The 25,419-nt window shown below is 39.9% G+C and overlaps 1 protein-coding gene across 2 annotated transcripts in view; it reads left to right on the top strand.

The window, feature by feature from the left end:
* The window catches only part of CERS6 (ceramide synthase 6), a 112,924-nt gene that overhangs the window by 36,961 nt on the left and 50,544 nt on the right, over positions 1 to 25,419 (top strand). For both annotated transcript variants that reach the window (XM_032113750.1, XM_032113751.1), the window contains exons 3-4: positions 1,684 to 1,814; positions 21,080 to 21,137. In XM_032113750.1, the coding sequence (XP_031969641.1) occupies positions 1,684 to 1,814; positions 21,080 to 21,137 (189 nt within the window). The remainder of the gene's footprint in view (positions 1 to 1,683; positions 1,815 to 21,079; positions 21,138 to 25,419) is intronic.

The following is a 25,419-nucleotide window of genomic DNA, read 5'->3' as shown; positions in this document are numbered from 1 at the left end:
ACTAAACCTGTATGTTGTTCTGTCCATGCTTTTCAAGCATGCCAAATTTTCCTGCAGGAGCTTTCCAATCCCACCTTAGCTCCAGGCTGCAGCTGGGCACCAGTGTAAACTTCAGAGTATTAAAGTCATAAAGGGCAAAATTGGGTTCAGTGTCACAGAGAGTGAAATATGCTCTGGATCTGTCTTGGTTGTGTGTCCTACACTACCCAGAGATCACCATGGCACTTGGTGTGACTTTTGTCCTGTTTTCAGGGAGGGAATTGCATATGCCTTGTTCCTGAAAGCTGCAGGATATGCTCTTGCACAGACTCAGCTGAAGGAAGAATGGTTAGGTTTTGTTTGTTGTGGGGTTGTTTGTTTGTTTTTAATATTTCCTTGTAGAATCTGGTAGTCTGACACAGGGCCTGAAATAGCTGTGTGTGAAGAGCTCCAAAGGAAAGCATCTGCTTTCCTGCAAGAATCTGGTAGCTGCTCTCAGAGAAACTGTCCAATTTAGCTAACTGCCTTTTTTGAATCCTGTACAGCAGTTCTCTCTAGTCAAAACTCCCAAGAACTGCATCAAACAGTTCATTTTTCTAAGGTGACAGAAATTGCTTTTCTTAACCTTCCATTGAAAAACTAGTAGATAACTTGGTTAACTAAAAACCTTCATTGAAATGAATGGCAAATGCTTCACCCTTCTCGTCTTATCCTTTCATTTCCCTCTCTTTCCTATGTTTTCGTGGAGGCTGATAGACAAAACTTCAGCCTAACAAAAGTTTTCCTGGTCTATGTCTTGCAACATTTAAAAATTTAAAACTCTTTGTTGTAAGAGCTCTTGTATCTCATTCAATGTATGTAACTGGCTTGCAGAAATAAAGCTAAAGTTCCAGAAAACAGATTGTCCAAAAACTTTTTCTGTTTCTTAAAAAAACTATGTGATCAGGAGGAATATATAAGTAGTACACCTGCTTTACTGTACATGTAGAATTGCTGTATGATTGGAGATTCATCCTATACTGCTCTTCAGATTAAGGACAAACTCAGTTTCTTTTGCCTTACCTCTGCTCTGGATTGCAGCCACATTAATGGTATGGGACTTCCACATTTTCCGCTGTGGAGAATATTTGTGTGTACTTAGTTTTACAGAAAACAGTTCTCTCTCCCTGTTGTCAAGGTTATTTTCCTTTTGAAGTTGTCACTTTGTTTATTGACCTTATTTTTTAACATTATCATGCACAAACATGGGATGTATCATCTTTCTGTGTCAGTCAAACCATCTTCCCTAGTGCAACAGTGGATAGGACAAAGATCCTGATTTAGGAGGATGGAACAGGTAAAGTGTGTGGCAGGCAGTGAAGTGTTTGTAAGCACCACTGCTCCAGAAATGCATGGCATTTGATGCCTACTAAACTTCACTTCCAAATTTCAAGGAAGTTTCAATCCCATTGTCCCTTTAAAGTTTCTTATTAGTAATGAACCTGCATGTCATATTACAGCATCTGTCCTAGATTACTAATTGTCATTGTAAATGTATTCAGACAGGAATGTGCCAGTTGAGATTTCTGTGAATATATTTCTGTGTATCCAAGTGTCTGACAGGCAGGCTTGATGAGAAGGCAAGAGTCCATTACAGTGGTTCTGAATTTAAAGTGTTAATGCAGTTGGGCAAGAAAATAATTATTGTGCTTCTCTGTTTTGTAGCATCCAGATGAGAAGAGGCTGGAAGGCCTCTCCAAGCAACTGGACTGGGATGTACGCAGCATTCAACGTTGGTTTCGACAAAGACGCAACCAGGAAAAACCCAGCACCCTTAGGAAGTTCTGTGAGAGCATGTAAGGATGCATGTTCTCTTCTTGAGTCTTGTTGAGCCTGTGTTCTCATTGGTTTTCCTCTTTGTTTTTCACAGGTATTTTTGTAGGCAGGTAGAATATTATACAAATTGGTAGAATATAACTTCCTTAAAAAACAATCTTCATTCTCTTGAAGGAGTCAGATAGTACTTTTTGTGTATTTTCAGTAGAAATCATGTAGTTGTGATTCTATACTATGAGGGCACCAGCCTGATCCTTTAGGACAAGTCACCTGGTGTTAGTGTGCTGTCCTTACAGCACTGCCTTTTGCCAATACACCCTGATGGAGATCTGAGATGGAGGAGTAAAGATGAAAGGCAGTTGGGTTGTTAAATAAAAAGAAGACAAAAGATAAATTGTCTAAAGATGATTGCCCTTTAATCAGAAGAACTTAAGTGTCAGAATGCTTAAGTCCTTTCTGTGGTATTTACAGCTAAAATCCTCCTTACTGAATATTTAATAAATCAAGGCATGGTGAGATTATGGATAGACCTAGTCATCCTGTTGCCAGCAGCCAGTGGCCTTAGAGTTACTCATTTTTTGAGATCAGTGAAGAACAACCTTTGTTTCTGCAAGGGTTGTTGCTGTTAACTTGTCTTCTTAACTTGTAAGAAAGGCTATGGAATCTTGGGAAGAGTTACAGCTGTATTAGCCTTAGAGCTAGCGTATTTGGGTGGTATATTTTGCTGCCTCTGTAACTCAGCTCAAAGACCTCGCTCCCTTGCACTGGTGCCAGCACATTTGGGCATACCAAGAGGTAGAAAAATTTAAGCATACCATGAAATACTGGCATGGATAGGCTCATAATAGGTACTGAATTTGCTCTTTTGTGGTGTACATTATTAAAATAGGATGCTATGAATGCAGACTGGAAGGTAAAGTCAAGCTGTAGTGAAGTGCTGACAGACCAAAAAGAGGCAAGATGGCACAAATAATAGGTGGATACATCAGGTTCTATTTGCTCATGGTTTGCAGGAGGTGCAATGGGAGTTGCCTCTCCATTTCTACATGTATGTAGCGCTGTGGGAATGTGGTGTTTTCCAACCAATTGTGTGTGCCTTGCCCTGGGAGCATTTCCAGTGATGGAGTGTGTGCCACCAGCTGTCCTGACGCATCTTGGACAAAGTGGCTGGTATGTAGTTAGCCTACCACTGGGAACCCAGGGTTACCCTTTTATCACTTCAGTATGGATGTTAACGTGTTGTTTAGTTAAACCTGTCCGTCAGGGCACTAAGCAAGGTACTTCAGTTTATTTTGAACTGAAAAAATCCCTTGGTATGAGGTCCATAGCCTTTTCATAGCTATTGAGTTAATAGGGTGGCTTTTCAGATGTAGTGACTGTGTGTGGCAGGTGCTTTGAAGCTCTGAGCCGCCTAAAGTATGTGTTCCCACAACAGTCATGGGAAGGGGACCACTCAAGTCTGCAGTAACTCGGGTGCCAGTGGAGAATTTCGACAGAACAAAATGTGCCCTTATGTAATAAGCAAGAACAGAGCAAGCAAAATGACAGTGATCTCTGCCTACACCTACTGCTGAGCTGCTGTTGTCCCTCCAGAGAAGGCTTCAGTTTTGCTGGCAACAGCACTGATTGACTGTGCTTGGGAATAAAAGTGACAGAACCCACACCAAATGTGGATCTGCTTAAAAAGAGCTCCAACACTTTTTACATGGAGACGATTCAATTTACTGCTAGACAAAGTGTTCTTTGGGCCCAGAGTGGCTTTTCCATGATGGAAGGGAAAAGGAGCTGTGCCAGAAGGGCTGCAGGCCATTTTTGACTGCCTTATCTTTCTTGCAAATGAATAGCGTAGGCACTATCTAAGGTAGAGTAGCTTTAATATGACAAAGGCTGAGAGTGAAATGAGTGAAGTTTAGCAATAAACACACTTGCCTGAGATGAGTGACACCCAAGATCCAGCCCCAAACACACCATGCCAGTAACTTCATTACTAGATTCTTACTGTCCCAGATTTCTCACTTTCTCTACCCCTTCCCTTCTTTTTCTTTTCAAGCAATTACAATTCTAGCCATAAACAGAGTGCAGAGAAACTCCAAAACCTACACTGTTTCTTGTGGAGGGAGTAGGTGTTTGGGTTTGTTTGGTTTGGTTTTTGTGGGGGGTTTTTTGTTGGTTTTTTTGTGGTTTTGTTTGCTTGTTTTTGGGTTTTTTTGTGGGGTTTTTTTTTGTTTGGGTTTTTTTTTTTAGTTTGTGGGGGGTTTTTGGTTTGGTTTGGTTTGGTTTGTTTCCAGATGAAATAATTCCTTTGCTACCAGTCTTTGTCAGATAGTCTGGCCATGGGAAGATGGTTATATGAAGAAAAAGCAGTAATAAAATCTTTTGTCTATAGATATTGTTTGTGTCACAGCATTATAGTGAAAATAAATTACTTTTTCAGGAACCCTAACCAGTATTCTTGCCATAGAGTGTATCAGTTGGAAAGAGAAGGTATAATTTGATTCTTGGAACCATAGAGACCCTAGTGGTGAGACTTCAGTGGTATTACATACCTGCTTAAGCTTTCAGATGTTATGGTGATAAGTATGTATATGAAATATGAAATAGATAATTTCACTCAGTGGTGATTGATGTATATAATCACCAGGTGGTGATTAATGATCCAGTCAGAAGGACAGTGATAAATGCAGCACTGAGTATTATTTTACTAGCAAGTCAATCCTTGTATCCCAAGGATTTGGTGATTCTGGCGTGAAACCTGGAGTTAGTCACAGCTTGTAGTCACTAGGAAAGGTATACACCTAGTATAACCTCAGACTTCAAACCTCAGCCACTTAGCCTACTATATTAGCTGTGGGGGATAGTCTGTCCATAGCTTTCTTTTCTATTGTGTGAATTTAGACAATTTTCGCTCCTTTCCTCAACTTGACAGACCCAAGATGCGTAAAGGAGGAAACAAAGTGGTCAACTGAGTGTGCAAAGTGGACTTTTCTACTTCGATGTATTTCTGTTGGGTTTTTATTATTCTTTTCTCTCTGTCCCTATGGCGCAGCCTAACATCAAGAAAATTACTTCGCTTATTGCCAGACAGAATACAGGAGTCAAGAATGTCTTTGTTGACATGTTTGTTTTGATGTATCAGAAAGCCAATGCAGTAGTAATTCCCAAACCACTTCCAGTTTCTTTCCAGTTTCCATGCATTGTGTTTCTGCTCAGTGTGTAGGCATGTCTGGTTTTCTCAAAGACTTAGTAGTATAGAAAGAGACAGCATTCTGTACTCCCCCCTTGTTGTCTGGAGCAAAGGGAAAGAATGTGATGCCATAAGTTGCTAGCCTGAGATTTTGGAATGTCATCCAGGCTGATGACTTGTCTCTCCTACAGCTATGTACATTTAAGCAAGCTGTTTATTAGAGACACTTAACATGGTTTCTAAGGAGTGGCTGGAAGAGACATATGGCCAAGAGAGATGTTTTGAGTTTATACAACATTCTGAATGCGAAAACATGGAAATGTGCAGACTTAAGAGCCAAAGATCTATTTTTTCCCCCCTCTTTATTCTCTAGAAGAAGCTTGGATACTAAAGTGTCTGAAAGAAGGGTGTCTTTTAGTTTTGATGTAGGGGAGAGAAGAGCCTCTGTCTCATATCCTAGCTAGACATTCTTTTTCCTAAGGAATTGAAATTTTGTTTGTGCATGTTGCTTTGGAGGAAGATTTTATCCATCTATGACTGTATATGTGTGTGTGTGCACATGTACATGTATAGATACAGGGAAATACAGATTGGGGGTCTTTTGCTTGTTATGCACATTTGTGTGAAAATTTTGTGGGCTGTTTGCAACTTCTTGGGCATACTGCTTTCCTCAACTAGCAGAGTAATTCTCTCCTACAAAATTTTACTGCAAAAATAACTATGCAAGAGAAAGAGATGAAGACAGCTGTTTGGTTGTTGAAATTCTGAACTGTGCTGATACAAATCTTAACAAAATGCATGAAAGAATTCATTAGTCTGTGCTTTGTGTTGAGCAGTAAAGCACTAGAAAATAAATAGGCTTTTAGCTCTAAATTTCTAATAGCATCAGGCTCTCCTAAATCAGCTTCTAACACACTTCTGATCTGAGCAAAAATATGTGGTAGATGGTATTTTGGGTCCATTTATTTATGATTTGTCAACTGCTCCAGTGCTACATAGAATGAAGGACTAACCAGTGTTTCATGACCAGAAAAGCGAACAGGGGGATGGGTCTGTGAAGTCATGCTACATGCTCTGCAGCAAGTGTGGTAGTTACTCTTCAATGGCCACAGAATTACACTATCTCCCTTGTTTTCCTTTGCTGTTTTCCATGGAACAGGAATGGCTGCTCCTCCTCACCCTCTAACCAGTTATGAGGCATATTCTGTTCCTTGGTTATCTGGTCTGTTCAGATCTAAAGCACTGATAACTCAATCAGATGCTAGGTGAAAGAGAAACTGCACACCCGACTAATGTGCTGATAAACAGCTAGTGGTTCTCCTTGCTATTGTAATTCTGAATCCCTTCCCTTCCCTTCCCTTTTTTCCTTTTTTTTTTTTAAATGGGCGGATACTTAGTTCTGTTGCTCCTTCTCATTGTAACCTGCTGCAGTGGGCTGTGTCCTCCTGTGGGCTGCGTGCTATGCCCAGGAGTTCCTGGGGCAGGTGCTTCTGTTGACAAATGATCATAGGACAGCAGTCTCACCTGAAAGAGATAGTATCAAGGAAAACCAAAAATTTCTGGAAGTGACTGTGAAATAGCTGCAAACTTGAAAATGTGGCATAGTATTGAAAACCTCTATGTAATTACTGGTTTCTTTCTTCTGACACACTTTGTACTGAAACAGTTAATAGGACTGAAACACTTCTGTACAGATGAAAAAACGGAGTAATTTGCATTTTTTTCTTGCTGATACTTAACTTCTTTACTACTTTCAGTATTTCAGTTAACTTTCTGTGACCTCGAATGAAATAACTCATTGGTGCTTCAGAGAAACTTTTACAATACTGCAACAGTTAATTTTTATTTCTGGTGTTGGTTTCTGAAGGACATGGTATTTTGTGATATAATTGAGGACTAGGAAGTGGATATTTGTGTACACCTCTCTGTGTCTGCAATGAAACCAAAAAACTACAAACCCACAAATTCTTGTGATGTTTCAGAGCTGTATTTTGTACGAATGCAGAGTAGACCCTGGGCGTATGCTATCCAGTATTCCAGCCCTGAACAATGTGGATACAACTCTACCCAAACTAGTTGGGTTCTTGCAACCTTGACTCTATGAATGTCTGGGTAAGGATTCATCTATCAGGTGATACAGATTTAATGATAATGTTAGTGTAAGACAAGGGGAACAAAATAGGCTGGCTCTTATGCTACTCAGGGAATGCTGTCTTTGGAGGGAGAAGGGCTCTTCCTTGGTCAATCCTATAAAGCTGGGTTGTCTTGACACTATTTCCCATTTTGCTGCTAGGCTGGTGTGAGCAGGACAAACTGTCCCATTGCCATTTTTAATTAAAATAATTATTCAATTTAATTGAAGCTTTGGTACTTTGCAGATGCAAAACTGGTGACTGTAGATACTACAAGGGTTGTGCAGGAAATTAGAAAGACAATGGAAGAGGAGAGAGGGTCACCTTAGTACAAGCATATGGAAATGATGGAATGGATAAAGAAAGATGGAGAACAGCAATGCCTGTTTTGTTGTGCAAGAACCGGGAGTTTTAATTAAAAAGAAAAAAGGAGCACATTCAAAATTGAGTAGTGAAAGCAGGTTTTCACACTCAGAGTAATTAAACAGGATTTCATGTTTGTTTCATGGAATTCATTCCTTTCCTGAGGCAGTATGTCAGCAGTAATTTGTAATTAAAGAGATTGTTTCAGTTACTTGGGCAATCAGGTATCTGATATTGTGTTGATAAGTGAATTGTGTCCATAGTTTGCTTAGAAGACTGTTGTGAGGACTAATGTAAAGCCTTTGACATATCACGTGCTGAAACTGGAGCACAGAGGTAAGGAAGACAAGAGCCTTGCAAACAAATGGTATTTTGTGACATGAAGGGCAAGTAGGGAATAGGGGCTCAGGTGTTGGTAGAGTCAGATTTGTGAGGCAGCTTATAGAGGGAGGACATAGATGTTCAATGAAGTGTGAAGGGCGTTAGGAGTCTGTGAAATTGTTCCAGAGCAGGGAAGATGTGACTTTGCTGAGTGCAAGAAGTGTTTATTATAGCGTCAGGTGGTAGGGAGGTTGAGAAAGCAGACTCTAATTGCTCGCAAGCGGTAACTGAAGTGCAGAGTAACAAAGATGATCTGGCAGATATTATTATACTAAGCATGTAAAATACTGCAGTTTTACCATAGTACTGTAAGAGTTCCATCTACACTCTAGAGTTAATACATTCAAGGACCTGTTACTCTCTTGAGAGTATTATGTCTAGTAACATCACTGAAAGAAAGGGAGATGTGCTTGAATGCAAGGTCTCTCTAGAAGGTAAAAATGAATGAGGCATTTGTACTGAGACTCATGTCAGGGAAACTACAGCTATGCAAAAAGGCCTGGAGTCATATTTGAGTATGTAGAAACCAAGACAGAAATCGTGATCTGTTTTACATCAGGGTGAAATGTTACTCCACAAAGGTAGCACTCAATAGCTCTCTGTATTTTACTAATTCTTTTGTCTGCTACTCTCTAATCCATATATGAAGTCATTGCAGAAACGTACAGTTGAAGCTTTTTATTTTGTGTAAATACATGGTTTTGTATGATGTCATTCAGCGCTGGTTCACTGATGGCTTCCCTGCTCCAAGAGGAAGAGGGTAGTACTGGTTGCCTTGAGTTACATAATACATTGTAATTTGTGGCTTGAGTCCGTGGACACACAAATAAGTCAATGGCTGGCAAGTTGTCCTAATTTTAAAGTTGTGAGAACACAGTACAGCCACTTACAGCAATTTTAATTCTTCTGTAACACTTGTTCTCTGCTAAATCAAGAGTAAACATCTTCCATGTACCTCCTCTCCAACACACAGCTTGCCCAGCACTCACACTTCCAAAGGCAGACTCTCAGCAATCAAGCCTAGCTGCTGCAGTGTGGTTTGCTGTGGGTTTATGCCTTCAGCTTTGCCTCTTGGAACATCTATATTAGGCATACTTGCACAGGCTGGCTCAAGCTGTAGTTCAGCAGCACAGGCTACCATTGCAGAGCTAATAAGCAGTAAAGGCCACTTCCCTGAGCTCTGCATCCTTGCTCTCTGATTTGCCCTGCCAGACAGCTGGCTGTACAGCTGTTTTGTAGGGCAACCCACTATACTCTCTGGGGTTAAAGGTTACTGTGCTTGCAAACATAGGGTGCTCATCAGTCAGATTTTCTTGTTGTGGGTCATAAGCTTGCTGGAGTTCTGTTTCTTGTGGTTGTGGAGAGTGTGTATGCAGTCAAGTAACAGAAGGGAAACCAGGGAAGCATGGGCAGTACTTGTATCCATGGTGAAAGCTTAGATGTTGATGTGGTGGAGGAGAGAAGCAGGGGAAGTAGCTACAGCCATCTTGCCCCTCCTGATGTGACAGGGTGGGAGGACAATATGTGGTGGAGCAGGGTGTGGTGTGCCATGGGTCCTCTGAGTGCACCTCTTCCTTCTGCCAGCTCTAATACAAGGGCTTAGATTAACACAGGCTGAGTGAATGAATACTTTTCTACCGAGCCAGCTACACCTGTGGCTCTGTTTATACCCTTTATCTCATTCTTCCTGTCATTGTTTTTTTAATGTTGAATAATAAAACACTGGGTCTGGGCCTGCTCTTGTTGCCCTGCTATCATTGCCCTGCTATCATGCTGCATTAGAAAGCTGAATCATCTGGAGAAGGCGAAGATGGTGGTAGCCTTCTTGCAGCTCCGTAGTATGCTGCTCAAGAGGCTCCAGCTAGCTCAGGACTGGTAGCAAACAGACCCCAGCATTGGGCAAGGTTGGCAGTTTCCCTCGTGATCCCTTTCCTACCATATCTGCCGTACCCATGTATGAATCTGTGATCACTGCTTTGTCTTTTTGAGTTGGGCCTCAGGACTTCTCACTGCCCAAACATGGTATTAAGGGGAAATTGCAACTTTAGTTAAGTGTCAGGAGTTGCCAGCCCTCTTTCCATGCTGTTCTGCAGGAGCAGACAGGCAAAGCTGTCCATGCCATGTCCTCATAATATGCTCATCATATTTTTAGACTTTAGTGCTTTAAGCACTTACTATTTTGCATCTTAGGAAATTCCCTCTTCCCTCAAAATGGATTGCTTAAAGCTCTGAATTCCCTGCCCTTACTGCCTTCTGTGACACAGTTTTTAACACAATTAATAAATTTAAATTAACTCATGTGCTCATCCTGCAAAGACACCATCACTTAACATTATCACTGTACATTAAGCAAGGTTATAATTAACTAATTTTCCATTCTCTTGTGGGTTGTATGTGCTCACCATTATGTTATATTATGGAAATTAAGTAATTCCTCCCTAATGTGAACGTAAATCCAAAATTACAGTCACAATATAACAATTTAAGACAACTAAAGGAAAAACGCAAAGGCTGCAGTAGCTTCATTCTTGTGTTCCATGCACCTTAAATTGTCTAGTTCTTGATTGTGGAAGAGACGAGCTGCCGCCTTCAGTCAGCCTCAGCTTTAAATGAGGTTGACAAACACTGGAGACAAATGTCTTGAAAGGGAAGGAATATGGAGACAGAGCTGTGGTTTTTCAAAAGAGCCACAAGAGATGTATGGCCAAGAAAGCAAGAGTTTGGACTGGGCGCAGAATAATTTAGGTTGGAAAAGACCTCCAAGACTATTGAGTCCAACCTTGGACCAGGCATCACCTTGTCAACTAGAACATGGCACTAAGTGCCAGGTCCGCTTGTTTCTTGAACACTTCCAGGGATGCTGACTCCACCGCTCCCCTGGGCAGTCCATTCCAATGCTTAACAACCCTTTCCATGAAGAAATTGTTCCCAGTGGACAACCTGAACCTCTTCTGGCACATCTTGAGGCCATTTCCTCTTGAAATGTAATGGACTTGAAGACTGCTTTTTAAGCTTAGTAGATGGCATTCACAGGGCTTAAAAACTGACTCTTGATAGTTTGGGGAGGATATTTTGTGAATGTAGCACAGGAATTTCTTCAACTTTATCACTCTTGTTCTCGCTGAGGCATTGGGCTGTGTTTTTACCATTTGTTAGTGTGTTTCAGGTACTGATGTCTTGTTCTCTTGTTTAAAAATATTTCATTGCTGCCAAAATTTAACAGCCTTATTAATTTCTCTGTAATTAAACTTTCCAATAATAAAATCATTCTTGCCCAAGCAGAATAGCAAATAGTGTAAAATAGTTCTTATCTATTAAAAGTGAAGGTTGCGTTTATTTCTCAGATCTATAATGGTGCTTGGCAGTTCCTTATTTCATCCATGATGTTGGATTTAAAAGCTGGGCAGAAGAGGGATAAGACAGCAAAACATTTCTCTTCCTCGCTTTCACACCACTTTCTGCTCTATTCATTGGTTTTATCCTGCATGTTTGGTATTTGCTTCCTGTATATGTCTTGGTGCTTACTTGTGCAATTTTTTACCTTGTACTTTTTACCTCCCTACAGCTTTGTCTTTTTCTGTTTCCCAGATGTTAATTTTGTTGCTAATCCAAACTAAACTTCTGTTTGACCTGTTGTGTATTTTTAGTATGAAAGGGGCATGAGCAATGTTTGCTTAGGCTGTAGTAACTTTATGAAACACATTATATTTATTCTTGAAGTGTTACATTCGAATTCAGAACAAATTCTTCATTCACGTGGATGAATTTTAGAGTCTTCTTTAAGTGCAGATATCAACCAAGTTCTATTCTTATTTTCATTTAAAAAAGAGAAACATGAACAAAATGCTACTTTAGATGGATACCATTCTTACTCCCATTTCTGCTGTCTTCAGAGTTGTTCTATATGTGTAGCACTAGAAAATGGTGTTTGCAAAATTCACACTGAATCCATACAGATTTAGTCCAACAAGACTGCCTTTTGCAGTAGGTTGTTCTCTTCCACAGGAGACTGCAAACTGCACAGACTGAGTAGTCCAAAATTATTTGGTATCTTTTCCTATTTCCAGTCTATACCAAAAGAAAGAAACTTGAATATGATTTGTCCTCTACAGGTTGCTAGTCGCAGTCAGGCTCTATGAAAATACTTTGGTCCCTGAAGAGTTAAGTGGCAGTAAGATTTTATTTTATGCACAGCAATGAATGAATGGGCATGCAAATCCTTACTTCTCTCTTCTCTCTTGTATTTATGTTGTTACAGTTTTTTTTTCATATTAGATTGCCTTTCATTTTATAGATACATGGACTGTGCCTCTTCACAGAGACAGAGTTAAGAGGAGAATTAACTTCCACATTGTTTAGCATTTTTCACTTACATGTAACTAGGCATATAACTACACTGTTTTCTGTGTTAGTAAGTTGCCCGCCAATGGAAAGGGGCTTGCAGTGGCCTGTAGCTTGAATATGTGTAGTGCTAGTAGTGGTCTCTGCAAGAACGTGTACACAATGCTGATGGAGGTGAGAAAGTTGCTAGTTCCTCTAATGCTTTTTGGGATGATGCTGTGGTGGGTAATGTAGCTACAGGCATGCAGTAACCTAGTGTTTGATACAGCTTCTGTCTTCTCCTCCTTCGGTGTCTCACCGGGATAGGCATACATAGACCTGCTGTGACAGCACACAGAGCCCAGGCTGCAATGGGGACCTTTCTGGTCACTTCATCTCTAAGATACTGTTTTGCATTTTATGTAAATCCATGAACTCATTACATTTTACTGGTACCATTAATGTGACAGGCCTTTCTGCTTGTATTGACTGGTGACCAGGATTTGCTCATACAGGCGTGGGTTTTTTTCACTTTCCTGCAGTTCAAGAAACTAGCAGATTAGAAAAAGGGTATGTGAGAGTTAAATTTTTCACTAATTTTTCGGGAGGATTCAAGTAGTGCAGCAGCTCATGTAGTCCTGGTTACTTGCAAGTTAAATCTGAGATCAGGCAATGAAACAGCCTGAAATTGTGACTGTCAGACTGGAAATATTCAGTGAAAGGTACTGCAGAAAGTGTGCTTTGAAATTCTTAATGCTATGCCTTGTGCTTATATATTTAAATACTTTCAAGACTAATGAGTATAGTTTGGTTAGATGGTGCTTCTTGGTAAATCTGGGTTTCTGGCTTCTTTAGTTTCATTTCCGCTGCTCTGATAACACCACTTTTTCAAGACAAGTACTACAAAAATTTCCTGTCCCTGTTTCTTTGTGCAGTGCTTGGAATACTGAAGGGTAATAAATCTTTACAAATGAAAAGTGGACCAAAAAAAAGCCTTCACTGTAAGTAGAGGTTTTTCTAAAGTTTTCAGTGATTCAACAAGCAATGAATGGGAGGCAAGGAAGGGGAAGGAACCTAAATGACAAAGTAAATATACTTCTTTGGCATGTAAAAGGGAAAACAAAATTGACAAGACAAGGTTTTAAAATACTGCTGAAAATGTTGCTTTTCCTCCAGTCTTAGCTTTGATAGCACTGCAGCTCCCACTTAGAAGTTGAGGAGGCTTATCTTCTGAAATGGAAGTACACAATGTGAAGGCACAGCAGACCCACTCAGACTGATCTCTACCTGTGTAATAAGAGGGTATGTGGTTGCTGTGCACAAACTTGGGATGTGCTGCATGGATCGAAGCACAGCCACGTGGCTTCCTCAGGGAAGTGGGGAAACAGCACTGACACCTAGCCTACCTCCTCAAAGATCAGTACTCCTAAGAGTTCAACATCTGCTTTAGCAGGCTAAAAACCCATCTAGGGCACACATAATGCTACAGGAAAGTAACATTCCGCATGGGAACAAAAGAAAACAGCTAATACAAGTTGGTCTAAGAAGGTGGTTACCTGTCACAAAGGTGCACTATGCATACAAATACGTTGGCCATCGTGGGTAGGACAACATTGCTAGGTGAAATTCAAACGCAGTCTGGAAGATTCTAGTTTTCATTCCTCTAGAACTGTAAAAGAGTGGGACAGTGAGCAGCTCTTGTGTCTGAAAACAGGTGACTTGTGAGATCACTAGTGAGAATGGAGAGTAGAGGTCCCTATTAGGAAGACTTTTGAGTTGTTTTTTCACTCCAAGACTCATCAGCTGTTTGCATTGAACATCACTGATGAGAAAACAGGTCTGCTGCTCAGACCACAAGGGAAAGTGCATGGGGATCTTCAGACCGTCTCTTACACGGTGACATCTGGTTTTTCTATGTGTGCTTCCCATGAGCTTTCCAGGTAGTATCTCTTTGTAGAGCAGGATTTGGCTATGCTAATAGATCTCTGAGGTCTTATCAGTCCTTTATTTTATGTAGCCCTCAAAATACTCAGAAGAGAACAGTTGCATAGCCATTAAACAGAAACTGTGTAACCTAGAATGAGTTACCAAAACACCTTTTCTATTATGCATATTTTCTGGCCTAATTATATAAACACACTTTATTATTTATAAAACTCCATCACTTCAAAATTTAGTACTGTGTTTCCTTTCCTCTTTTCTGCACTACTAAATTTTGTTCTTAAGACTTTCAGAGCTGCATTTTGAGCATACAGATTTAGGACAGGACTAGTCTCAAGTGGCACTGTAATACTAAATATTAAATAACTGATTCAAACTGCAACCAAGAGGAAAATCAGATGACAGTCAAGTCTTAATCCAGAAGATTGAAGAGAAAAGCAATACAGTTTTCTCAATTTATCATACCTGCTATTTTGCACATCTTAGTGAGTTGTGCATAACTGCCTTCTTCCTCATATAACATCTGCTTAACCATAGTGCAGGAACTGTTTACCATTTTCATGGTCCAGACTGACTCAACAGCAATACCATGGCCAAAAGAGGCAAGAAGATTTTATTTATTCATTTATTTACCTATGTATTATTTTTAATTAACATTTTTTATATCTGCCTGCACCTGCCAGGCTTTGTGGAAATGCAGCAAATTATCATTACAGAAATCTGGGGAGAGGCAGCAAATTGGAACAGTGGAGCTACTTCCATCAACCATACAGTCATACTTGCAGCTTTGTATGAGACTAGTAAAGATTTAGTGGAGTGTACTGTTTGAGCTGCTATTTATTGGATGGATTAAGCATTATTTTTCAGTGCTCTGTCTTGTATTTTTACATTATTTATTGCCTAAAAATAGTATCTTTAGGGTAATTTTTTGTTGGTTTAGAGGAGAAGCGTTGCTCTTTGTTGTGTTTAGTTTGGTTTTAACTTAATAATTGGAGTATAATAGGTTGGTAGATAGTGTCACAAATATTAAGAAGTTGATCCAGAAGTTCAGAGTCCATTGTTTTTTTAGGAACATCCTCTAAATATTTGTCTTTAGATGTAGTCATCTAGAAGGAATGTATACCTCTGGCTATGTCAGAGGCAACGTTAATTGGATTAAGTCCTCATGAGTGAATCAGAAAGTTGAAGGCTGTTGTACTGTATTTGGGGGAGCAGAAAAATGCAATTTGAGGATAAAGCATAGACTGCTTTAAGTCACAGTGAGCATGTGTGGAACTAGTGATGCTTCCCATTTAAAAGAAATAAACATTGAATATTGTTTAAACTCAGCCTCAGAAATGCTCCTTTGAGCACTCTCACAGTGAATATACTTTTCACAGCCCAAGGAAACCATTGCAACTAAAAGTAGTTTTCAGTCCCAGCTGATAATTCCATAGCCCAGCTCTATGTTTGTGCAGTCCATTCAGATTGTGGGGATTAAAATGGACAACAAGCTATGTAATGGCAGTTCAAGCCTTCTCATCTCCAGAACCAAGACCTGCAAATGTGGAGTTTGCATTTGGCTCAGTCTGACTTTCAGCCCAAAGCCTGAGCCCAGAGGTCTGTCAGCCACTGCCAGAAGCTGAGCAGTGGATGATGGAGAACAGCAAATCTGACATTTTACTGAAGTGTATTTCCATGGAAAAACTTCAGGCATCTGCAGTTTCTCTGAAAATAGTTTTCAGAGCCAGAGAGCCAGTTTCTTCAACTGCAGGCAGTGTGGTGAGCCTATGACTAGTAGCTAAATATGATGAGGGTTTTTTTTTAATGTTAACTGTTTTTAAGTGTGGCATTCTTACATTGCTGTGGCCCTGACTGTAGCAAACCAATGGCAAAGGCATCTCTGTAAATAACAGCTACAACTCCGGAAACACAATGGCCTTTATGTTTTTAACATTATGCATTTTCTGTGTTTGATGTTTGGTTGTGAGAAGTTGGATAGCTTTGGGTCCTTGCACACCATTGCTGAGAGCAGACACTGGTTTGGCATCAAAGCCATAAGCACTGTGCTCTGCAAGGTGGGTGCTGCAAAGTTCTGTAGGAGTGCTGGTATTCACAGCCCGGCTGCTCAGTCCTCCTGCAAAAGAAATAGAAGAAGGGGAAAACTGCAGGAGCAGAGAGGCCTTGTGCCTCTTCACCCTTACCCTAGGAAGAAGTGTCCATTTTTCCTAGGAGAGCAGCCATGCTGAGCTCACTCAGCTGGACACCAGGTGCATGGGGAGGATGGCATCTTCCTGACAGAGCATGAACCCCATGTGCTGAGCTCTGCAAAAAGTCAATAGTACGGGGGTGCTTTGCTTGAGCACTGCTTGAACAATTTTTTTTTTTATTAGCTGAAGTTTAATTTCACATTTCAGAGCAAAAATTCAGAGGAAAATTTGAAGGACAAAATTTCATCAGTATGATGAAGGGAACCTGACTAGACATATGCATGAAATCAGTGAAGTGCTTGATCAAGTGGGCACATAAATAGTTTTTGCTGAATTGAGCATACCGTGGGGTATAGCAGGTTAGTTGGTGGAAGCTCTCCAACTTTTCCATCTTTTCCATCATTTTAGATGATGTTCTGTATCATGCTGAAGCATCTTTAAAATTTCATTAGCAGCTCAAAGTTAAAAGGGTTGAGAGGGTAAGAAACTGACTGTTCTCTGGATTGGGAATGCATTCAAATATAGAAAAAGAGCAGCCAGATCTGCTTCTGCACCTTTGAGGGACTCTACAGCATTCTTTTTAAGACTACATTAGAAAATAATTTTTCTGTTATGGAAGAGTCATTTTTTAGGTTGACTTTTTGCTGCAGTGTGTCACATTCACATTGGAAACACTGGCCTGGTAAGCAACAGCACAACCTGAAGAATTTCCCAGAAGTTCCATATGTAAACCATTTGATCTCCCTTATTTAGTTTGAGCAGACCAGATGCAAGCCTGGTTCAGTTTGGAAGTCTTTAGTGGGGGACTAAAGTGAATGTCATAAACCTTATTGCGAGCAGATAGATCAGATCTTCCAGAACACTTGTGCCTTGAGTGCTGTCATCCAGGTTTGCTGGATTTAAACTAACTTAAAAGTCTTTTGAGCAGTACACTTTGTGTGTGAGTAATTCAAATTTTGTGTCTCTATACAACTGACCAAAGGTATGTTTGAAGTCTGAAGGACAGAGTAAATTCTCACAAAACAGAGAAGCTTCAGTTGTCTTCATCTTTCAGTTAAGTGTGAATTGATGTGGCAGTCACCCATGATGGAGTGCTTCACCTTGTGGCCTCCTTTGTGTGGTTTTGATGGGGCAGAGAGTATTGCTGGGGGAAAAGGGGAGCAAGAGATATCTTAGTACAGATCTTGCCTTGCTTTTCCTAGTCTCTTGGGCTCTGCTCCTGCTGCTTTAGAAGTTGTTGCTTTGCCTGTTGAAGACAACCAGCCGTGACCAAACAACAACAGTACCCAGTGACCTGTGGACACTCAGCATGAGCTGCTGATGCTTAACGAGGACCTTAAGCAGGCTATTAGAAAGGGTACTAGGAGGGTTTATACCACCGGCCAGGCATCTTCCCTTCCCTGGGGTCTGTAACTATTCAGACTGTGCTTAGGCTGAGGGCATTTTCTAGCGTTAGATTTGGGACTATTATCTAGTACAAATTCAAGACAGCATTTTATCAACTACCGCTTTGTGAATTCAGTTGGAGTAAGACTTGATAACTTCACACTTAAGAAAGATGTCCTTCTCTTCTATGATGTCCTGTTCAGACAGAAAGAACATTTAGCCCAAGTTCCCAAAATGCAGAGGTGGTTTGAACACTGGGCTATACTGTGAATGGGTGTGATTACTGCACATAACTGTTTCCCTTTATTTGCATTTCCTCATCAGTGGGCTTCAATGAGACCCAAATAGAGGGATAAAGAAGTATGTTTTGTAGATTGAAATCCATCATTCACATTAGAGTACTTGTTTCAAGAGAATTGATTTGAGAACTCACATTTGGAGGAGTCTTGCTTGGACATATGTGCACTGTATGAAATGTATTTTTCACATACATTTTGTCCTTGTCTGCATGATTTTAAGTGAATAATGCAGCTTCATAACCTGGTTCCTGTCCCTTTTTTTCCTGTCTTTAATCCCAAGTTATTGAGTATGCATTTATCTATTTTACTTTGGCCTCTGGATGTGTTACTGTTAAGTGCAGCAATAAACCATCTACAAGTAGATTTCCATCTACCAGTAAGACAATGTGGGAAACTCCTTGGACTTCCTTGTATGAGATTGAGATTCCAGTTGGGGTATTGAGCTGGGAGAATTGCCCTTTAAAGTCTGCAGAAAAAGCAGCTAGCTGCCAGCTACAGAGCAATGGGAAGTCCTTTGTTGCTCTGCTACCATCAGTTAGCTGCTTCATGATGATAAACATGCCGGGGGCCAATCCTGACTTTGTTTTAGTTGGAATTTTTGTTTATTGGAGTTTGACCAAGCCAGAAGTTTGTAGAATAGCTTTTGTGCTTGTTGTTCAGCAGGAATGAGGGTTTTTTTTCTATCAATATTTTTTTTTTTCTTTAAGAAGTTAGCACTTTGACCAGCTTGGTATATCACTCAATTCTTAGCCTTGCTTCATCTTCTGGTGCTCAATCCAGGTACACTTGTTCAGCAAGTTAGGGAAAAAGAACACATACTACCATATCCTGGTGTGCATCTATCATCTTTGTAGCAGTGGAATGGTTGAAGCAAGTTAACTGGTTTTGGCAGACTCAGGTAATACCCAGTGGATCTTGGCTCTGAGAGTTTTCTGAAGCTCCAGAAAGTCCCTTCCAGGGCAATCCAAGGCTTTAGCGCAAATCTATAGCAGTGTCCGTGCTTTGGGAGGTAGGTGGAAAGTTAGATGGAGATATCAATGTTTCTTAATTTGCTTGTTTTGGGAAAGGGTCTTTTTATTTTTTGAGGGGTGATAGCTGCAGGAAATGCTGAAATCAGAGTCTTCCAAATGTCCATGCAGACTGGAAAGTTCCTGACACCCACCAGCTAAAACTCAGCTATTAATGTATTTCAAATATGTCGGACTGCCTTTGAACTCCTGTGTGCAATATTGCATCTCCCAACAGCAAGCTAGAAAAGCCCTTGAGCATGTTACGAATTTTGCTTGGAGAAATGTAAAAGGTGATAAAACTCTTTGCAAGGAATTTATCATAGCTGCTCACACTTAGGAGTGAAAGAAGGGCATTGTAAGTGCTCATCAGTGAATAGGTTAGACAGGTTTTTCCTCCTAATATTTTTATTTTCAGTGACAGCTTTCAAACTTCCACTGGATGATATATGTAACCTTGAAATTAAATGGCAAGGTTTTTGGCTGTAGGACTGGCCTAACGAGAAATTTGCCACCCAAATAAATCCTTCCTTCATAATACTATCCTTGCTGTTTCTTTCATGTGCATGATCTGAAGGTTTCTGCCAGCACAACTAACATTTTGCCTCCAAGTACTCTATTTTTACAGTATCTTGAAATTGCCAGTATGAAAACGGTGAGCAACGTTAGTTCAGTGACCAAACCCTTGAAGGGTTTGCTATTTCTACCATATGAGTTTAATAAATTAATTTCTGCCATGCTGTGGAGACTGCAGTGTAAAAGATAGTTTCTATTCAACTGAAGTTTTATACTTTAAATTTCATTGATGTTCTTATACTCTCATACTCTCCTGAAATTGTCAGAGGGTTATTTATGTACGACACAACTGTCTTTCTAAATACTTGTAAAAGTAGCCTTGAAGAGAAAGGTTTCGATTAACCTTGTTTTACATGGGAACATTTTCAGTTTTGTAACTATTCCAGTAATGTTTCAAAGTGCTCCAGTGGCAATTAACTGGAAGCTAATAGTTTTGCCAGTGGAAAGAAAGTTGTAAGTGCTGTTAAATATGTCACTGAAGATGATTCACATTGCAGCATTGCTTCACACTAAGGCAGCTAAATCTCATCCTTCTGTACATGTTACGAATATTACTTCGCTGGTGTTTATATTAAGCATGTGTGTGTAGTCAGTTCCACCCTTGGGGAAAAAAAACCCAACAGGAATTCCTCTAAGAATTTATACTGCACAAGGTTATGATTTTATTTCCTTAGACTTCCAGTAGTTCTTTCTTAAGTGAGTAATGGGTCCAAAAGATCGGAAGTTACTCTGTCTTCTTTTCTTGAAGCCAGGAGAAAGACATAGAGGAGAGGATGATTTTGTATTAAATCTCAGTGGTTTCTCTTATTTTCCATGGCATCCTGTTCTTAGTTTCTAATTTGCCTCTGTCTGAAAAGAAAAACCAGAAGCCCAGCAATTATTCCATGTGCATTTGGGAAAATGTAGATCATTTTTATCAAGGGATGCATGGAAAGTGGATGTAAATTATGGATGTGTATCTCTATCCAGCATATCTGTCTGATGCAAATGCACTCCTGAAAACCAAATGTGAAGCGCTGGAATCTGCCAAGTGAATTTCCAGCTCATTGTGAATGGTGCTTTTCATTACTAAAGTCTATTTGACATGCAGTACTCCCCAGTCACCTGTTGAAGTCTTAACAAAATTTCTTATTATCTCTTTCCTGGTGTCTAATAAGTAGTGAACTTTCCTGCAACAGATGGGCAAATTGTCCTCTCTCCTCCACTGGCCTGCTAGTTTTCATGAAACTTTTAAAAACATAATTATCCTTGAAAATGTGTGAGATTTTTTTGCCCTGTTTAGATGAAATTAGCCAGTATTAGAGAGCTAATGAGAGGCCAGGAAAAACAGGCAAATGAGCACAATGCTTGATAACAAAAGTTGTAGAAAACCAAACTAAAATTTTGCTTCAACTTCTGTTAGTGTAACCAGGGTGTGGTGGTTTGGCAGTGCTGTAAGAAATCATGTGTTGAACTGTAAAATATGTAAAGCTGGTATCTTAGAGTTAACCTCTTGTACCTTTTGCAGGTGGAGATTTACATTTTACCTTTATATATTTACCTATGGAGTACGGTTCCTGAAAAAGGTAGGCACTTATATTATTATGCTTTTACGACACATCACAGACTTGAAGTCTTGTGCAGGCGTAATATAAAACACAGGAATAAAGTCTATGTTTGTGAGGAGTAAAAACTAAAATTGAATTTGCACTCATAAAATGCTTACCCTCATTGGTAAGGAATGTAAGTTCTTATCAATATTTAATGGTGTTTTAAAGGAAAAAAAGGCATAGCAACATACCTAGTGCACTTCATTACTTTTCATTATAGGCATTTAGCTGGCAGTAAGGCTTACCAAAGTATTAATTTCTCCATCATCCTTGCTTAAATGCCTCTGACAGAGGTTACTTTTTACTAACAAACAAAATGCATTAGTGTTTTAGAAAAAAAATTTTTTTTTTTGCCTATTCTTTGTCTGATGTACTGTGGAAGGAAATTTCTGTGGTTTCCCATCAATGCTGTGTTTCAGGTGATTTAAAAAGAGAAGGGTATTGATAGCTTCTAAACACTATGGCATAGGTCTATTAACCCTACGATAGAGAGTAATACAGATTTATGGTGCAAATTGTTTTTACAGTGTGACTAGTTCTCAGAGCTTTTGTGCAAGTCTGTCCATATTTGTGTAATTCTAGGAGGTGAAATTAGGGGAATGTGTGCACTCAGTGTGTTTACGTAATCTTTGTTTTGGTGAAAAACTTGACACAAGAAAATGTATCCTGAATGTTTCTGGTTCCTGTAAGTAAAAGAGGTTGTACTAATCTTTTTTATGTCTGTAGTTCTTGAGGCTGTCCCAGGTGCAAGGCAACTTGGTGTGGGCAGGACTAATGATGTGTCCTGTGTGGGGAGGGCACATCAGAGCCCTTCTCAGCTGTTTAGCAGTAGTCAGCCCCAGGAGAAGTGTGGGCCAGAGCAGCATGCAATTGCATTCTCTCCCTGCCTCCTAAAACACTTCTATTTTATGTGTACCTCATCCATTAACATGCTGTATGGTCATGATCTGATACTCTGTTTTCTGTGTTTGATTTCACAAATGTCTGTGGTATGAAATACGAGAATAGTTTTAATGAGCAGTTGTCACTACCCAAAAGGTTACTTAGCCTGTGAGTGTTGAGAGGTCATGGCTGTGGGTTCATAGGATCCTGTAACAGACAAGGGAACAGAGGCTTCATCGTCTGAATTTTTCTACATCATTACAGCAAATGCCACAAAAATCACCATTAGCAAGTGTCACAAAATCACTACTAGAAAACATATTTATGATTAAGACAGCAAATCTCTCTCAGCACAAATAAAGTGTCTGTTCTAGGAAAAATTCTGAATACCAGCATTTCTATAGACTAAGAAGAATATAGTAAACGTGTGCTTCATTCCAAGCCATTGTGATCTCTTGTTAAAGGCTGAGTTGACATGGCAGAGTGGAGGATGTCTTCCAGTTGAGCATATCACTGCAGTTTGAGGAGGGCTGGCTGACACAGCAAGGTGTACAACCGCTGGCTTAACAAGGATCGGTTGCATACTTTTGCTGTAATTTTAACTTTCAAAATATTTCATTTTTACAAAGAGAAATTATTCACTATGTAATTGTGTGTCTATTTATAATTACTAATTTGTACACAGTGTTAAAGATGAGTCTTGTAATGTTTTAGGCGATTGTCATTATTCCAATGTTCTGCTTTGTATACCCAGGTTTTTCACATGAAAATACATGTAAATTAACAAAATTATGATTGTGATTGTATTTATATTTGCACTATATTCCTAGTAACATTGTGTAACTCAAAGACAAAGGCTTTTGCTGTTCATCAAACACCCAAGATTTTGCTGAGTCTCTTTAAGTGCAGGATCTGTGTTTGCAAGGAATAAAATCGAGACCAAAAAATCTGAAGGGAGACACTTCTTTCAGAGCTTTGCTACAGTACCCAAGTGGATAGTTCTTTTTAATTTGTCTTGGTTTTCTAAATGGAATAAGTGCAAAGAACCCTTAAATTCTTCCTGAAGCAGCTAGTGAAAGAAGTTAAGCATAATAAATTCTCTGACAAATTTGATAGAAGGATCTTTCCTTCAAAAATCTATTTTGCCTGGAGAAAGAAAGTTCATATTATGGACAGCAGCTTCTTGCTGTGTAGCAGAGGTCTGAATCCTTTCTAGTAACAAGGCCTGCCTAAGACCATCCCGAAAATACCTAGTCCAGAAGACCAGTAAGCTCCGGTCTCAGCTTCAATGGCAGTCCCTACAGGTGCAGCTCCATCACAGCACCTTGTGCTGCCTTACTGAGAGGGGGCATGAAAGAGTGAATACCACAAATGTTCCTGTTTCAAAGAATGTAATGTGCCACCAGCATAGCACCGAATTGGAAATACTCACTTTGACTAGAAGTGAATTCCACCTTTTGGATTCTTTCTGAAAACACCTTTCTCATAATGCCCACAGCACATGAATCATTGCCACTTTGCTTTCTACTGTCAGCTTCCCTATTTGCTGCATAAAGAAATAATGCTGCATCAGTGCAGTATCAGCAGAAGGGTGGATGTCAGTGTTTCCTTGTGCCTACCAGAACACCCAAGGAAGATCTGAACAGGATACTGTGGCAAACCACCATGCTGGCAGAGTGTCATTATGTCTTTGGTGGTTTTGTGGAGCTTATCTGGCATTTGGGGAAGATGTGACCACACTTAATTAGCAGTAATTATTTAGCAGACTTATCAGCTCTGGTTTAGTTCTGAAAGTATGGTGCTATAGGTCTTACACACGTGCCAGTGTTAATTTATTTTTAGAATGGTGTTAAGTGACTAAATTCAAGTTTTTAGGTTTGCCTGGATAGAGCATCTTGCAAAAAAAGAGGCCTAGGGTTTCAGCTTTGGTTTTTGCTTCCGTACAGAAGCATGTGAAAGCTAACAAAGCTGTCAGTCAGAGCACTCGTAAAACCCTCTGAAATGCCATGGCAAGCTTGTCTTTGTTAATGTCCATGACTGCAGTTAATGGCTGATCTAGACAGACGAAATTTGTGCACCAAATAAAGCAACCTGTGCATTATTTTTGGTAACAGCTGCACATGAAATACCAATTTCTTTGACATGCTGTATTTGCTGAGTACATTACTAGAGATTTAAAACTTTCTTCCTGCTGAAAGCTATGTCTCTTTATTGAGTTCTTCTCTTGGGTTTTCTCTTTTTCCAGGGGAAAGTATATGTTTTTAAGTTATTAATTGAATAAATAATGTTACTTCTGCTGAAATTTCAAAAAATCTCAATACACAGGGAAGAAATTTCTGATATAAAGCTTTGTCACCAAAGTTTGGTCTGTTGCAACAAAACCTATCAACCGATACATTTTAAACAAATTTTTTTCTTAGTAGTGTCTGCAGGACACTTAGACTGGGTCATTTTGCTGAATAAAATTTGCCGTGAATTCAGGAATATCCTCCAGTTTGGGAAGGCTGAGGATTGACAGTAAAGTGTCCTGTGTGTACCTCTTTTCTGTAGGCCATGATCAGGTGCTGATACTTTGTATGATGGGTTTAGCAATGTGAAATGCACAAAAACTCATGCTACCACCCACTCTCCCTCGCTCTATCCATATGGACATCTGCTTTCCACAGCCTCTGTGTCATACAATAGCTTATTCATGGAACTCTCTCCAACCCCCTGCCAACCCCACCACTGAACTCCGAAGGCAGGAGACCGTTACGGATTTTGCACTGGTCTTGTCCTCAGTGCCTCCGATCTCAAATGGGCACATGGTGCCGACTTTTCTTTGTTACAATAATACATTGCTCATGAAGCAACATGAAGTGAATAAGGGCAGCTTCTACCATTGGTGTCTGCCTTTTTCAGTTAAGAGTTGACTTTAGGGTGCAGCTGTATGATTGGTAAATCTTACAAATGTTTGTGATACCATGGGAACGCGTGCCCCGTTCAAGAGTTACTGTGAAGTGAGAAGCATAAGTCTTGGATCAGAGAGTAGAGAAGCCAAGGCAGTTGCTTGATTGCTCACAAATGAAGCACGTGAAGAGGAGTGACTTGCAGCCTTACACATACTCAGCCAAACCGCTCCATTACCTATAAATTGTGACTTATGTAGACAGAGGAGAAAAAAATTTATTACGGAGTTACTAGTATTTAATTATCATATTAGACATTCCTCCCTTCCCCACCTCGTGCGTGCCTTCAGCCTTTTCAGGCTGCAAGGCTTAATTTTATTGTGGGGTTTGCTGTCATTGTCTGTAACTAGTGAAGTTGTTAATGACATTTCAGTGTTAAAGCATCTCAAAGATGAAATTGTTTTCTTGGTCTTGGCTTCTTTTTCAAA

The sequence above is a fragment of the Corvus moneduloides genome, chromosome 7 (assembly GCF_009650955.1).
Source record: "Corvus moneduloides isolate bCorMon1 chromosome 7, bCorMon1.pri, whole genome shotgun sequence".
NCBI classification, from domain to species: Eukaryota; Metazoa; Chordata; class Aves; order Passeriformes; family Corvidae; genus Corvus; species Corvus moneduloides.
Note: the sequence above shows the minus strand (reverse complement) of the source record. Positions and strands in the feature narration are given on the sequence as shown.